Source organism: Amblyomma maculatum, chromosome 1, assembly GCF_055883805.1.
Source record: "Amblyomma maculatum isolate TAMU_Amacu chromosome 1, ASM5588380v1, whole genome shotgun sequence".
Classification (NCBI taxonomy): Eukaryota; Metazoa; Arthropoda; class Arachnida; order Ixodida; family Ixodidae; genus Amblyomma; species Amblyomma maculatum.
In genome coordinates, this window is record NC_139344.1 from 365977736 (window position 1) to 365995473 (window position 17738).

Here is a 17738-nt window from a genome sequence, read left to right on the forward strand (position 1 = left end):
GAGAGACGCCGTAGTGGAGGACTCCGGAAATTTCGACCACCCGGGGTTCTTTAACGTGCACTGACATCGCACACCATACGGGCGCCTTCCTTTTCGCCTCCATCGAAAAGCTGCCGCCGAAGCCGGGATTCGATACCACATCCTTCGGCACAGTAGTCGAGCGCCTTAACCACTGCGTCACCCCGGCGGGATATGAAAAAAAAATAGTCATCTTTGACCACACTTTAAGACAAAACTCCTGCCGCCGCTTAGTGTACTTTGTTGGGTGAGTCCTGAAGTGAAATGCTGGTAATGCATGGATGAGTTTTCTCCTTACTCTGTTTACCGAAGAAACCAATTTCCTTGTCCTTCACGGTGGTCGCCATCATCCATTCGACTTCGTGCACTGCATGACGAAGGTGGCGACACTTCATTTTCACAGCACACGGGCACCTTGCTTTTCGTCTCCATCGAAACTCTCGGCCTCGGCGGAGGCGAAAAACAAGGTGCCCGTGTGTTGTGTGATGTCAGTGCACGTTAAAGAACGCCAGGTTGTCGAAATTCTCGGAGTCCTCCACTACGGTGTCTCTAAAAGTCTGAGTAGCTTTGGGGCCTTAAACCCCACAAACCAACTAACCAACCAACTTCATTTTCAGTTATCACTTCGCTTCCGGGGCTGCTAGCGCTCGGCCCCTAAATTATCGTAATCTCTATACTCTACATGGCTTTCATGATGCCTGTGCAGTGATATCATATTACGTAATCCACTTTATTAACAATAAGGGAAGCAGTTATCGCACACGCAGGAATCTCCGGACAAATTATCTTCTTTTTCTCTTATTTTCAGCTGCAATATATCTAACAGAATATGGTTTCTTCCTACTTCTTAAAGGTGCGCAGGAGACAACTCTGCATGTACAGGTTTTGTCAATTATAACAAATAAATATCTACTCATTCTGGTAGCGTCGGTGACAGCTCTAGAGAAAGGTATATATCGATTGATGAAAAACAATTATTTCCGGAAAACTGGATCTGTCCGGGCAGGAGCCTCAGTCCAGGTCCCCCGTTCCGCTTTCTTTCCGCGGGGCCTATATAGTTCACCAACTGCCTGTAGTCTTCCAAGTTAGGGCTGGCCAGCGCGGCCATCACTGCTTCGGTTTCGGCTGAGAACTACTGCCGCGGCTTTCTATTTCCAGCGAGCCCATGGGGTATGGTATCGGTTGGAACAGGTGTCGCAATGGGAAAATTTATCAGGGATGAATGTGTCATTTGGAGTAGGCCGAGACGCAGGTATGATGTCATTCGGAGCTGTTTCCACGCTACTGCTTCATTCCAGTTTAATGGTTTATTATGTAGAGGCGGTAGGTTTTCTCCTTGAGCGGCTGATGTGGTAACATATCGCTGTACTGAATAAGCCCCATAATCATTTGTTTTGAGCTTTGCTCTGCGTTCGGTCGGAGGAAGCTTGGGAGATGGCACGCACTCGCTGATTTCCGCGGATATTCTCGCGAGCAGATATCAGAAAGATGTAGCTTACCGTGATCCGCGAACCGTCACCGTGACTCTCTACCGCGCGTAGGCGGGGCGCTCAAGCTGATTGATCCCGACATTCAGTATGTGGCGCCATCTGTCGGCGTCAAGGGGGGTCTGGGCGTGCGCAGTGGAACGCGCGGTGGCGGATCACGGTAGCGGGTCGCAGATCACGGTAAGCTAAAACTCTCTATCAAAACAAGAAATAAACTTCCGTAGCTGGCGCTGCTTGTTTTAAAAGATGCGGAACACAAAGTAGCTCTTCTTTCATTTTGTAATATGAATTCGTGACGCAGTTGATCACTTGCATGGCTGGCGTGGCTGTGTGACTGAGGTGCTGGAGGATGCACTTTCAACTTTGTCTTGTCGGATGTGAAGTATGGGCATTGTGATGTTCGGACGTTGGGAATAACGTTAGCCTCTAGTGTCCGATATATGAGGCATAAATATAGGGCTTTCCGCGTGATTGCAATCTATCGAGGATACACAGAAAATTTTTCTAATAGGAAAAGACGCTTAAATTTTGATGATAATTTATTTCAAATATTTTATCCAATTCATTGAATCTCGCGATGACCATGACAGACACGATAGGGTTATTTTCATTTTAAACTCAATGCCTGTGTGCCTCGCTTGTGGAAATTGCGAAAAGAATTGTCTTCGCGTCGTGAAAGGGGAAACACTGCCGATACGTGTAAATAATATTTCTCCTCTTCTGGTTTATATCTGGTGCGACAAGAACCTATGCATCGAAAAGCGGTGGCCTCTATATAAAAATAAAATTCAACTAATTCCTAGCACCCCTGTAACATTCCCCCTTTGCTTTCCTATCACTATGCTGCCGCGTTGACCGCAATTTAACTTGAAGCTATTTTAAATCACGTACACATAGGTTTATTTTTGTGCTCTGATTAACTGCATCCTTTACTTCTTGAGAACGCTTACATGTCGTCCACCTAGATCCTATTTTATGGCACAATCAGTAGTTATGCTTTGAAGCGAGGGGCTCCTCGTGCCGATGCTAAGAACATTTTCGAATCTTGAAGCCAAGCATTTGTTCTCGAGCAAGCTATCTGAATTTTTCTATAGCACCTGCCTGGCAGCCGACTAGTTAATCGTTTTCCCCATAATTTTATTCCGCTCATTGGGATTCTGAAATCGTTCTCGGCCGCACAAGTGCATTGTCACTCCACTGCTTTTTTTTTTTTTTTTTTGAACAAGTTTAAATGCCGCTCAATACCAGGATGAGCGCAAGAACTAAGATCACTGTATTCGTAGACTCTATAATCATGCTATGTGATGTCAACCTGCAGTTCTGCCACTCGCAGAGGAAGCTGGCCATTATGTCCACATTATTAATATATGTTTGATACTCAGCAGTATGAAAGAGCACTGAACAAGTGTTGAAGGGGACTCTCAGTTTCAGTTTGCAAGCGAAAACAGCCTTTCGACAAGGGGCTTGTCTTCATCTCGGCCCGGACGAAGTCTGAACTGAGGCTTCCCCTCAAACCTTTTTCAGTGATCTTTCATACTGCTCAAACATCTTCCTTCTTTTGTGCTATCATGGAAACCCAGCAGTTGTGATTTTTTTGTTGATTCTCTCGCCATCGCCGCAGCAATTTGGCGTCTTCAGACATGTCAAGCCACTTTTTGGTATACATTTTCGCTCATATAATCACCGTATCAACATCCCTACAGTGGCTTCCCGGGCATTTCACAATAATATTTACATCAGCTCCTAGATATGCACTTTTTTAACTGCTACCTTCAGTATAGTAATAATCGACACACTCAGAATAGTGATGAAGTATTCATGTATACTCATAAACTTCTGTCGCTATTTTGTTGAGTCATCATCATCATCATCAGCTTGATTATACCCACTGCAGGGCGAAGTCCTCTCCCATATTCCTCCACTTAACCCGGTTCTGTGCTAGCTGCATCCACTTGACCCCTGCGAACTTCTTAATCTCATCCGCCCACCTAACTTTCTGCCGCCCCCTGCTACGCTTTCCTTCCCTTGGAATCCAGTTTGTTACCCTCAGCGACCATCGGTTATCCTCTCTTCGCACTACATGTCCTGCCCATGTCCATTTCTTCTTCTTAATTTCTACTAGAATGTCGGTAACTTGAGTTATTTCTCTGACCCACTCTGCACGCTTTCTATCTCTTAATGTTACCCCTACCATTTTTCGTTCCATAGCCCTCTGGGTTGTCCTCAACTTAAGTAGAACTCTCTTGGTTAGCCTCCACGTTTCAGCCCCATAGGTGAGTACAGGCAAGATGCAACTGTTGTATACTGGAAAGTAAATTTGAATAATTTTCTAACTACATGCTTGGAAAAGTTTGTAATCTGATTGGATATCTTGCCTGAAAACTCCATAAACTTCAAATACATTGTCATCATAGTAAAAGAGCAACGCAAAGGCAACCTTAGGATATTGTGTCACTAATCAAAGATTTAAACAATTACTTTTGTAGAAATGTAATATTATACAATACTCTAGCTCATTATCATATTTTCAGCGACTAAGAAATAAACAGAAAGTATTGCACTCACATTTCATGGAAAGCTGTATTTGGTTTTGTTCTAAATGGAGCGGCTAATTGCCGACGCCTAGAAGAAACTGTAAAACCAATCTCTGATAATAATCATTGATTAAACAGAAATATTTATTCGCATACCCCAAGTATATCTCTTCCTGGTAATAGTCACGAGCACTTATTCGAAGTGATTTCACAGTACTGTTCATTCATTTCATTTTCCTCTATCGACTGCAAAGCTGCAAATTTCTAAACTTTTGATATACTGTACTATAATTATTTCAATTTAACAGAGCACGTTGTAGGGCTAGTCGCTCATACATACTTAAGAAAGGGAATTGCGCTAAAAAAGACACGGACGAGAAGGACACGAGAAAGACGAGATACGTACACGCCTCTCTCTCTCTCTCTCTCTCTCTCTCTTTACGGAAATAAAGTTTTCACCACCACCATCCCTTTTTTAATTATTTCAATGTTTCGTCACAATGCGCACACAGAGACGAATTCAAAGATAGTTTATTCCTCGTGTCATTCAGCATGAATTCAGTGCCGGTGATATATAAGCTTGTTGGAACAAGACCGTTTTGACATTGCTGAATATTTCTTTATGCGGTATTGTTTTGAAGCCGACCTTTACAATCAGATCTCTTTGAACGTGGTTGAGGATCCCTTATTCTGCTGCTGGCTACTTTTACTGTATATTTGTTGCTGTTGGCTATCAACTATGCGGTTCTTTGTTTACCCACACTTGCAATACTAAGGGGTTTCATTATATGTAAACAAGTACTTTTATAAAGCACCTGACCCGAGTTGGTATACGTACGCTCCTTCAGAGCGTTAGGTATAGTTGGCGATTTCGCTCGAGATGAATAAAATATTGTTTCTTTGGGAGAAATAAGTTTGTGTTAGTTTTCCCTGATACGTTAATTCAGGCAATTGTGTTTTAACATGCTTATTAATTTAGTCCTACCTAATTCGCTTGGAATACTCAGAAGACAATTTTAGGTACTTCTTGGCCTGGGTGTGATTGTGCTGCTATAGGTATGTCATGATATGAGAGCTGAATCAACATATTGTCAAATTTGATTTATTAATTTATTTCACAAAACGTTATAACTCCAGAAATAAGGTACATCTGACTATAAGAGGCACCCGCTGTCGTCTAATGTATCAGTTGGGCCCTTCCTAGGATGACTGGCTTTGAAGAATAGTTCAATAATCTGATATTTAATCAACTTTGTAAACATATTTGCAGAGCGTGCCCATGCTTGCTCTCAACAGAACTGATAAGATAAGAGGCTCGCACAAATGTTTTTTCACGAATTCCTATTATTTGCACTCAGATGTTCTTTAGTGCAGATGCCATAAACTTTTGCTTCACGTCTTTTATGTGGCACCCTCTGATTTCTTTTGGGTAGGTCCACACCCTGGTTTCCGAACCAGGAAAAGTTTTCCTTTAACTACGAAGTTTCGAAGAAAGCTCTAAACCTTTCCTTTGTAGCCCTATAGTTGAGGCTGGGTAGATGTCAATGAATAATTAGTCCCTATAAAATATTCATGCTTTGAGCACACAAACCTCCTGCACCCGAAATATCCTCTAAGGTATCGACTACCGTGTTCCGTATAATTCGTGCAGACATTCTGTTCATTATCTCTCCCATGCTATACCATACGTTGCGATCCTTCACTTGTGATCTTCGCATGTTTTGACATCCGCGATTCTCTCCGTAGCACAATATCTTCGGCTATAAACACTATGGCTGCGGTCCTCTACGTAGATATCTTGTCATTGAGGATCAAGTGTCTCAACATTGGCCATGTTACACGAGGCCTTGGTAAGTATGTGTTGCAATTCTATGTTCCCACGCGTAAAGCACGAACAAGATAACATCTCCTTTTCCCAATTTTTTTCGAGTCAATATTATCGCCCATTTAGCATGTCGCGGGCTCATGGTGACGGAAAAACAGAGATGGGCGAATTATTCTAGCACGTCATAAGGGCGAGTGAATGCGTGAAACGATTTGGTCGTTTACAGAGTCAGCTCTGAATAGAACTCCTAGTTCAATAAATATGCGTAAAGATTATCCAGAGGAGAACGAAGAAACTATTGCCTATGCGTTGAAATCCGGAAATAACATTAGAACTTAGTTTTTCTGATAATAATATTATTCTAACAAGTCCCTTTTGAAAATTCAATGTAAGTGCAAGCACTGAGCCAAATTCTAAGCGAGAAGTTTCCCAGAAAAGCATGGTGTTATTCTCTTAAATTCCGTTTCTTTACCCCTTTACACTTCTATATAGCAGAACGTATTCAACATGGAATACGAGTAGTTGGGAAGTTCACTTTGTCCCTTTAATGAGCTAAAATTATGCGCACATAATAGGTGTTATGTCTTGGGCGATTTGAAGTAATACAACAACAGAAATTATTACATCAGCCTAGAACGATTGAGTGGCGATACACCAAATAAGTTCTAGTTCGGATCTGATGTGGCTGGAAATACTTTTAGATGAAGTTACGAAACCGGGTAGTCGTCTTCCTCGAGACACAGGCCCACCAGGTTCATTTGCTCTTTCGTGGCTGGTCTCGAGGAGCGCGCTGCACTCCCCGCCCCCCTCCCCTCTTATGTCTTGTGCAGGAGAGAGGCAGTTGCTACCCATTAGCCGCTATTCTCCGGAGCGCTGCGGGCCAACACCGCTTAGAGTTGCTATATAGGATTTGGGTAGAACGAGAGGGAGAAGATGGTTTACACGGTATGAAGGAGCACTGAACAAGGATAAATGGGGTACGCCTCAGTTCGCAGGTCGAGCCAACGTTTCGACAAGTCCACTTGCCGAAACTTTGGCTCGACCTGCGAACTGAGGCGTACCCCATTTATCCTTGTTCAGTGCTCCTTCATGCTATATAGGCTTTGCATATATAGTTACTCTAACCCCCGCTTAGCCCTGCTCCGCTCGAAGACGGCCATTATATGGTATGCGCGAGATAGACTTGGTGCACTAGATCTGTTTGAGACACCTTGTGTGATATTTGTTGAATGGCTGCTCCAAGCGCGTTGAGCAAGCACAAGGCAATCATGTCTTACGAAGCCACGGCGTGCAAAATAGGGGACAAGTATGTGGAGCTGAAAACGCTGAAGTTGGCATTGTAGGATGGCGCAAAGTATTGGTTTGCACAACTAATTCATATGCGACTGGTTTGTGTGAAAGTGAAGCAAGACATTTCTGTGGGAAACCAGCGTTAGCAAGCATTTATTTTCCTTTTTAAGGCCGGCACAGTGCTTGTCGATACTTGAAAGTGTATTATGACAATAATAGCATTCGCCGCTCCAAAAAGTTCAATTTACTCTCATTGCGCGAAACACGCCAGATTAGGCAGATCTTTTTCTCTTTGAAATTCTGACGACGGCTTACCACACCTAAAAGGACTGAACGCAATAACAGTTATTGCTTGTACTGGCGTCTGCAACGTTGTCGTCCGACTTGCAGTTCGGACAGATATTAATTACAACCTGAAATACTTTCGTGTTGATGTGTGGATGGATCCGGATGGCTTGTGATTCTGGTCTGTTAATTGTTTTGCGTAGTTTACCAGAAGAATTCGTAGAAACGTGTCAGAGATCGCATGTGCTAAGCGTTTGAAGTGACTCCTGTCAATACCTTCTGGGCAGCTTAGGAGACGTGAATCTTCTAAATGTGGCTCAACTATTAGCTGCAAGCCTTCTAGAATTCTTGATCGTGGCAGATCCTTGGTCGCCTTTTTTCCAGGGGAGCTAGAAACTCCGACCTCGGATAGTGAAGTTCACCATTTTTTTGTACGCGAAGAAGCTTGTTCAAAGGACTGCTGGTCTTGTTCGTCGTCATAAGCATGGCGTAAGCGTCACAGCCAAGATCACCTATAAGTCTGGTAATACATCCACCGACGTAAATTAAGCCTGAATAAGCAACAGACCGAGCTGGAGCTGGAAGATGTGCTCGTAGAGCTTTCAGTTCTTGAGACACATCTTGACGAATACAGGCACCCGCCTCTTCTACTTCTTATCCTTGTATAGTGATTGCTGAGGACAGCTTTTTTATTGTGGTCCAAAGCTGTTGTAACAGCTCTTGCACCCAGCGCGTCATTACCTCCACACATGAAACGCAGTGTTTTGAACAATCCCTCTATAGAGTCGCTGTTAAATTTCTTAGTCAGGACGTAGTTGATGCCTGTTAGCAGAATATCGGTTACGTCTACAGTAGATTTGGTGCTGAATAGTAGGGCGATGTACGTTTGTACTATGAAGATCCCAACGCCAGTGGCAATGCAACATTCCTGAATCTTTTTCACATAGCTGCAAACGTCATTTTGCAGTCACAGTATTCGTTCAGCGTCTTCTCGTGTCGTAAATATCGAACCATTTCTTCATCACTTTTTTAGAGCTCAATGTCGATGTGGCGTCCTTAAAAATGAAGTAACGGGAGCTGACTCGTGAGAGTTCTGCCGGAGATGTTCATGAGCGGCAGTTACTAGGGGCGAAAACACCTGCACGGCGCGCAGCACGAAGTTTCAGACACGTACACATGTTTTCTCGACAAATTTAACGCCTACTTCATCGACATATTCTTTTGGTGCTCATAAAGATTGTTGACAAATGTGCCCCTCATGCCACCAGTGCAGTCTGTGAGCTCCCGTTCCACAAATGGGTGCTGATATCCTTGCAAACATGGCAAGGCTCGAAGTTTAAAAACATTTCTCGTTCATCTTCGTGAGGATGCTTCGCTATAGTTAACAAAGAACTATTCCCAGTGAGCTTTAACAAGATTTTGTTCGCTGAGTAGTTGTCAGTAACGATGCGAATCACTGCCAAGCCGCATTCTTCAGCTGCAAAGATGACACGCATATAAGTATCTCCCGCTCAGCTACTTGGTTAAGTAGTACGAACACGGGTTCTTGTAGGAGCTGGCCGCTACGTGGAGCATAAAACACAAGACATGGTTAGCAAGTGTTCTTGGAACGCGGTGCACCATTTTCCCGCTTTTCTCTAATCTCAAATACTACGCCAGACTTCCGGTCATGTATACGTTTTGTCTTTAATGCAGCTTCAATTATTTACGAGGCCGTGTGCTGTTTGTGGCTGAGAAAGGAAGCCTCATTCATGGAGCGTTTCCTTCACGGGGCCGATTATTCCTGAAGGAGTTGAGCTGAGACCTGCACAGCGTTGCCGTATGCACTCATGTGGCAGTGTGATCAGTTTGGTACAGGCATGATCATAACCTTTGGCCACAGAAAGCGCTATAAGATACATTCTCTGATTACTTCTTCGTGATAAGACTGGAACTTTTGCTGGTATCCGTCAACTTGGTGAAGCAGAAAAGCAGCCCTTTTCTCTGCCATTTCGGCATCTGAAGCAATATGTTTCGATCCGCGTAGTATTTGGCGTCACGATAGAAAACTATTGCCTTCCTCTCTACTTCAAAGTGTTGCTGTGCTTTGGAACAATTGGAACGATACTACGCTACCTGTGGACGCAGCCTTGCTAGCGTTAAAAGGTATCGACTTGTTCGTTGCGCATTGTTGTTTATTATTTCCTTGCCTATGTTAGCTCTTTGCTTGGTCTCATTTTCCGGCGACTCTAGAACTGCATCCTTGCATTCAGGCTCTGCCTTTCCTTTTAGTGGTTTCTTAAAAGAAGCAGTGTCGCACTACCATTTATTCCCAGGACATTCGCGTCAGCACCACCTCTTTATATTGCTACTTGCAGGTTAACGATACGATATACCTAAAACGGATGTTGTGAAAGCTTTTTTGCGACGTTCATACGTAGATAAGTACAAGTACAAAAACTTCCGGGAAAATTATGGTACAATGCATACATTTTCATCGAAATTGTACGCACTCACTCTCAGCTATGATTTTAATCTTTGCTTACTTAAGAACAGTTCGCAAGCTTGGTTGAAATCATTTGAACTTTTTATATGACACGTACAGAGTCAGCATAGCTTGGCGCTATGTTCGAGTTTATTCTTTTTGAATGTTCCCACTTTTATTTCTCTATAGCATTTCTTCTTGGAATTGTTATGACACTCTACAGCTGCATCTGTCTATACCTCGGGTCAGTCGTTGGTGTAAGTACATCATTTCAGTTATGCATAGAACTTACACTCATGAACCGCCTGGTATATCAAGCCTCTACAGGGTTGTTTTTAACCATTTACTCTCATATCTGCAGGAAATTATTAAGTTACTTCTGTAACATGTCGTTACCTAATTGTGCGACCAATTTTAACTGAGAAGCGATATTTGCGAAACATTAAGCGGGCGCAAAGTTTTCTTTTTCAACTTGAAGCTTTCTTGTTCTAAGCAAATTCAGCCACATCACATCACCCGCGTAGTAACGTAAATAGAGATTTCATATTATTTCTGCTCCGTGAGTAATAACAATAAGCATGTGAGCGTGTTGTTAGGGATACCCTCCTGGTTGTTTCTTGGGCAATGTGTTTGTACAAAATGTGATGGGACCGGAGAAAAAAGCTTTTACGAAGCGGCGAAATTTAATTCTCGTGGGAGCAGAAAGGATTCTTAAATCTAAGATGGCACTCAGTGAAACTAACCCGCCAATTACATTTTTCCAGGCAATCATCATGGTGAATGCAGCAACTACCGGTCCTTGTGTCGGCCTTTTGTTGCTCGCTGTCGCCTTCCCCTTCGTCCATTCCAAGGTACCCGTTAAAGCCTATATCACTATAACGAAGGGTGTACACTACTGTTTATTGTAGATTCATAACAGAAACAATTTTGAGCGGCTAATGGGTTCTTATATTAAGAAGTACAGGAGTGCAGCGTACTTGAAGCACCGGCAGGGTATTGTAAATTATGCGAAATGCCTTCAAAGTTGTCTTCTGAGAATACATTTAAAGATGTTACAATTTCTTGACATATTTTTTGCGAACACATCTCTCATAAACAGCCAGTAAAGTGTCTCCAATAACCAAGTGGTGTATATGTTTTGGTTATTTTTCAGGGAGCAGGAATTTCGACGCTGCTAATGTTTGGCCTTCAGCTGTGTTTAATGTGGCTAAGAATTCGAGATGGTCTCAGATCACCGCACATGCCACTGAGTTTAGAGTACTGCCACGAAAACACCAGCTACCTGCAAAGGTTTCCCAACGTCACTTCCTTGAATTCCAGCAAGAGGTACAAAATAGTCATCCCATTTGTTTGGCATCTCCAAGTCCTCGATACTAAAAAATGTATTGCGTATTAACAGTCTGATCACTGAGTATAAACTCGGAACTGCTGCTTAGAGCTTGCTTCTACAAGTAAACTCAGAGTACCACATTTGTTACTGGCTTTACAGGCTTTAGTGTTCGAGAAAACCAGTGTAGCATTTTGTTAACCACGATGAGGCAGTGAAGATTTCTTACAATCACCTTAGGCTTCTTAACGAGTGTCAATCCCTTGGAACATGAACCACTTTTTTTCTGCATCGCTTTCATTAAACATGTGATCTCATCATGTTCACCTGAATGCTATAGCAGCCTCTTTATTGTAAGTCGAAAATATACGATGTCAAAATAATAGACCTTTGTGGAAAAATTCTTCGCTCAATAGCGGGGCATAACCGATCTAGAAGCGGCTTCAAATCTGTGTCATCAGTGCTCCTCGTGTTCTGCCAGTCGCATTATAGTCACTGGTCAGGGCTAGTGTATTACTGCTGCGTAGCGCAACGCATAAGCCACCCTGTCACTTTCACGCAGAGATCTAAAATCAGCATCTGCCCCAACATATTACTGTAAAGAGTGTTTATCAGCACGTAGCTTTTTCAAAAGCTACGCTAGGCCAGACGAAGAAACACATTAAGAACCCCAGATGGTCGAAATTTCCGTTTGATTCGGCTTGGAACGTTAAAACCATGAACGAAACTAAACCGGTTGTGTTTTACGCAAAACGAAACGCTGTATTTTGACCCCCCCCCCCCCTCTCTAAAACAATGATAACAAAAATGGCTCGCAGCCCATGCTACGAGGTATAGCAGTCTTAAACGAAAAGAATGAAAATACTCAGGTACCACTACAAGCAAAAAAAAAAACTTTGAATAGTCCGGTTGGAATGGTGTGGGAAGGATCAGGATATAGGCTGAATTCGACCATCAACGTTTAGAAAATGTGTTGGCTGGCTACCCCGTTTATGCAGATTTTGCGGGCCGTTGTCATAAATAAGAACTTGTGGTATCATAGGCCTAGTGAGTGGTTGAAGTATCACAGTTCTCGTCATGTTATTATAAAGCAGAAACTTGTTTCTACGACATTCCTGTCCCTCGCGGCGGTCACTCGTATCGGGCCACTGAGCTAAAACTGCGAAGCAACGCTGAAACAGGCGCTGGTTGGCCGCATATTCCGATTTATTTTCTGTTACGTAAAATGTCCTATAGCCGCATTGGCATCAGCTTGGAAACTGAGCACGCCGTTTTTTGGCAACGGGAATATTGGTTGGTTTGTTTGTTTGTGGGGTTTAACGTCCCAAACCGACTGAGGCTATGAGAGACGCCGTAGTGAAGGACTCCGGAAATTTCGACCACCTGGGGTTCTTTAACGTGCACTGACATCGCACAGCACACGGGCACCTTGCTTTTCGCCTGCTTCGAAAAGCGGCCGCCGAGGTCGGGATTCGATCCCGCGTCCTTGGGAACAGTAGTTGATCGCCGTAACCACTGCGCCACCCCGGCGGGGGGCAACTGGAATTATTGATGTGAGAATAATTGTAGAACAATATGTCCAAGCACCCCCAGATATGACTATGACAAAGAAGGACTGCCCGCACGTTACCAGTTGAGGATTGCACGTGCTCTCGAAATATGCGAAGGTTGTTCCATGGGTTTCGGCACGAGCACCAAAGTGGGCACACTCTGCGGCCTTCTGATGGCGATTGGCTTGCCCTTTCATTTAAATAAAAATGACTGAGCTGTCCTTTGGAGATGAACTGGTTTTCTGTAGGATACTGAATGATCAGTATTCGTCTTTTCAGGTCATTTATATGAATGGATATGCGCATCTAATTGGAATGCTATGCTTATTAATGTTCGTTTTTCTCAGGAGAGAGAGGCGTTATATTTTTTAGCTTTTTTAGATGTTGTTTAAGCTTAGCAAACGTCACAGCTATTCAACAGAGGGGTGAAGTTAGGAAAAACTTCCAGCAAGATCAGCATTTTGGCTGCTATTAGCTTTGTATAATGCTCTATTAATCTCTATTTACACACGCAGAAAATTCCACTTATTCCTACATATTTTAATGTGTAAAAAAGGAATCCTTACGATAGATAATTAATTTACATACGCTCGAATAAGTGGCGCTTGATCGAAACCCCTGCTTTTCTTTTTTTTTTTTCTCCCGTAGAGTGCAACATGATGGAGGCTTTATTCATTTTTCACCGTTCTGGAACTGCTTGCTTAGCACTTGTGGCACCGTCGTTTTGGGAGTCGTCATTAGTCTTGCTACTGGTGAGTACCAAGTATCGTATTCTGGAATCGCTTGGTAATATTACGCCTTATACGGCTTTAAATTTTTTCCAGCCAACCTGATGTGCGCACAAATGTCGTACATCAGGTTGAACATGAATAGAAAGGGTTCCGAAATATCCCGAACATTCGCGTTGAATGTCGGGCTCGTAGGCAGCCGCAGCATAAGCAGCACTTGGGGTATTTACACGGACGCTTTTGTTCTCGGCGCTGGGCAGCGCGTTTGGTCTGCCCGGCCTCTTTCATGGCTCAACAACCACAGCCATTGGGCATTCACTCGTTTCCACATGAACACTGTGCTCGATACCCCTTGTGTCGTGCTGGTCTTTTGTGTGCTATGGATTTCAAGTGTTGTTTTTTTCTTCTTTGCGGATAGCCTACTACTTCGGCTACTTTCGGTCACGTACTTGCTGCTCCTCTCAGGCAGGTTGTAGGCTAGGCGGTGAGTTCGATTGGTTAAACCGCTGATTCAAACATACGCAGTATATTAATGAGTTATTGCAGCAAGGAAGCACATACACTAGCCCCCTATTGCTTCTCTGTTAACAGTTCAATTTATTCGCAACACAAGCTTCACGCAACAGGCATAATCGGCTTTACTGTGTTGCTGGCCTGAAATGAGGATGTTTTAAGTTGGTGGTTTATGGGAGGCTTCGTTCAAGCTCTATTGAAAGGAACTTTTATTTAGCACGAGTTAATAACCCAGACTCATCGTTAAAAGCTACGTATGTTGTGCAGGAAGTGTGGCGTCTGTATTGTCGGTGTAAGTGCGGTCAGCGAAAACTCACCAGCCCGTTTCTCGAACCTGGTAGATTGCAAGAACCGCCTCCCAATCCTCACCCTCCGTCTCCCCTCTCCGTGCATGAGAAGGAGGAGAAAGATGAGGAGGAGAAAAGAAAGGAAGCTTAATCTGTCCGAGAGAAGCACACTAATCCTGTGCCACAAAAGCAAATTCTTATGACTCGGTTAAAGCGGGACTTGTGGATCAGTGTGAAGAAGTGTTCACTATACGCCTTGTTTATGCTAAGGAGTATACACGGGATAAGAAAGGCACACATTAGGAAATTAGGGATTAGGCTAGCAGGAGAGTACATGTACGCAAAAGGGGCATTCCCAATAAAAGCCATACTAATCTTGAAGGCAGACGTTAACTACTCCCATAACTTGTCTGTTTACTTTTCCAGTCTTTACTTAACTTATTTTCCATCGATTATAGCCCACCGCTGTAAAACGTCTTCCATAAAAGTTTACTTTAAGAAGAAAGTCCACTCAATCTGGACCCCACCCTTCTTACCTGTAACGAATGTTATATTTTATATTTTGCGAGCCGGTTCACAGTACCCGTCAAATAATAACGTAGGCTCGTATTCAAATTATTTTCACTGCGGCTTTACTTAGTTTCGTCCTTGGTCGTTTTCATCACTTCCTAATTTCTATCAGCAATTTAGCATGTTCTGTCGAATCGGCATGCCTTTATTTGGCGAAGACTGCATATTGTTTTGCATACTGCCATCCAGCGATGGTATAACTACCACTCATTACATTTCAAAGCTTCATTATAAGTGTAACACATGTCTAATTGAATATCAATGGACTCATTTTTCCTTACGAAGAACTATGCCCAATATTCCGGTTTACTCCTCCAGCTATCTTCTTTACGGTATACGTGTTCATTGAGGTACCTTAGCTTACACATCACTTGAGCTCTCATGTGGTTTCCGCATATAAAAAATGCAGCCAACAATGCTAATACTGTGTGCAAGTATATATCAGCCATAGCCTGACTGATGAAAGCGCCTACATCGCTTACATAGCGGCCTTGTGTAAAATATTAATAAATCCGCAAATAAATGCTCAGAATCTACCTGGTATGCCATAAAAGAAATATTATTCATCAACTGCTAATGCTTCACTCTAATCCATTCGGTTTTAGTCTTTATTACTTTAAATATAAAAGTGCGACTAGCATACCAACACAGCGGAAATTGTTTCGCAGTTATTACCTAGGATAATTCCTCTGCTGCATTTTCGAACTATGGTAATCCCTCCCGTGCATCACTTGTCACCGCAATTAGAAAAAGCTTACAAACCCGGCTTTTCCATTCTGCAAAACGAACGCTTTCTACCCGTAGTTTTAAAATGCGCAGCACCAGAGTGGGATCCCACTACAGCGCAAATAGCTGCCATGCAACATGACAAACATTTTAAGAATGCCTTGCATGCCATTGTATGACTAGGCATATCTGTAATCGCCTTCATAATAATAGCCCAATTTCGTTATATTTTGTATTTACTTTTTATGTATACAAATCCTGCCCTCATTACCATATTTACGCCGTGTAGATCAGGTACATAAACAGGGATGTAATGGGTGAGAAGTCGAGTTCATAGACTCTTAAATGTATGCGCTGAGCTCTTGCAAATACTTCTGCCTGAGGGCACAATAAAATTGTCTTCCTCTGCTCTGACAGGTGAGCTGAAGAAGCCCAGAGCCAGCGTGAAACATCTGAGCAGACCACTGGTTGGGCTGTGGAGGAGGCTAAGAGTAATGGAAGCCAAAGAAACAGATCAGGTGTGTATACATTTCCTCTGGGTTTTTTAATAAAAGTTCGGGTGTGCATGAAATGCAGCCACATACGTTGCCTTTGTTTTGACTAATCCTAACAAAAGTAGGTTCAAATACTTCAGCGAGATTTCTTTTTTCTATTTTCTTCTACGCGCCAGTGACTCTCGTTTCTCAATATGTTCGGATGCAAAAAAACATTCTTAAAAAGAGCGATGTGGTACAACACTTCAGACAAGATCCTATAAAGCGAGCTGTCTCAAAGACAAAAACATTTACTTTACGCTTTTTCTTCTGGACGCAGGAGGATGTGCGACTCGATCAGCTGGCGGCTGCGACGCTGTTATGGAAAGATGGCGATTCGAACCCAAGAGCAATAGCCTGATTCCAAATGGGTACAATACGTACGATACTAGGTAGTGCATGAAGACCTAGAGTTAGTCCAGTGCAATCATACTTGACAAAAGCTATCCAGCGATATTACACTTGTGGCTTTTATACTCGACATAAGCTACCAGCGACTGCTGATAGATTCGGTACAGGGATTACGTACATGGCGCGTGAGCCAAGTAATACTACGCAATAATAAAAAAACTCTGTGCGAAGATGACAACCTCCCTTTTCTTTCCTTGTTACCCTTAACGGCTCATTGTATACACCAAGGCACATAACAAACGTTGGGCTCTTTTGACGATGATAAATGCCACCTTTTTCATCGTTAATCCCCTTCTACTGTGTACTAGAGTATCCAGAATTCCCCAACATGGCGAAAACGCGTGAGATCAGCGCAAGAGCATGACAGTTTTTGCATAAGGTCTATAAATACAGAGGACAGTTGTAGGCCTCTGCACTTAAAGCGGATGTTTCGTTTTAATGGCATCTTCAGTATACAAAGCCCAATGCTCTTCAGGTCAAAATATCTGGGTACATGACGCAGTTTCTTTGCGGCAATGTTTTTAGAGATATTCAGAAATCTTGCAAAGAATCATGGCGAATAAATTCCAAGAAGCAGAAAAGAAACCCTATTGGTCAAGTTTCGTGGCGCCCGGAATTTTTTTTTTCTTCAGTGTACACAAGTGTAGAAAGGTGTCGATCTTGAATGAGTTTAAGTAATGTCGGCGTAAAATACTGTGAAATATTGTAACCCTGCCAGGTATCAATATATTTGTTTCTACCTGGTAACTGAACACTTGATGTTTGCGGATACACGCTGTGCAGTTTGCTCTAAGATTAGATGCGAAGGTAAAGAATAACTAGTTCTAATATTTTTCTTTAAATTATTGAAGAAACGTTGCGGCAAGCTCGGGTAAGACTGATAAGTCGAAAATATCGGAAATAGTTATCTGCTAGGACTGCTCCACAAGCTTCTTTCGTAGATGACCGAATCCGTATTTGAAACCGTGCAGTGCTTGCTTAGAAATCACCCACCTCGCTCTTTGTTGTAAATAATCGCCCTTTCTGGTGCTGCCTTATCACTTTCCTCACCTTTATATTTGCCTGGCTTTTTCATACGTGATCACGGGAATATGTGCCTGAAAATACTTGTCACTTTTGGACGGCCTTAGGTTAGCTCGCCTACCTATGCATGCTTTTCTCATGAAAAACACCTCCCAGCAGGCACAGTA

General features: G+C 43.0%; 1 protein-coding gene across 3 annotated transcripts in view; it reads left to right on the forward strand.

Moving 5' to 3' along the window:
• Positions 1-16716, forward strand: part of LOC146208028 (sodium-coupled monocarboxylate transporter 2-like) — a 58772-nt gene extending 42056 nt beyond the window's left edge. For 2 of the 3 annotated variants that reach the window (XM_084591710.1, XM_084591712.1), the window contains exons 10-16: positions 5786-5889; positions 10093-10160; positions 10668-10754; positions 11057-11229; positions 13429-13532; positions 16022-16122; positions 16418-16716. In XM_084591710.1, coding sequence (XP_084447836.1) covers positions 5786-5889; positions 10093-10160; positions 10668-10754; positions 11057-11229; positions 13429-13532; positions 16022-16122; positions 16418-16498 — 718 coding nt within the window. In that variant the 3' untranslated portion in view covers positions 16499-16716. The remainder of the gene's footprint in view (positions 1-5785; positions 5890-10092; positions 10161-10667; positions 10755-11056; positions 11230-13428; positions 13533-16021; positions 16123-16417) is intronic. The other variant, XM_084591713.1, reaches the window with a different exon arrangement.
• The last annotated feature ends 1022 nt before the right edge of the window (positions 16717-17738 follow it).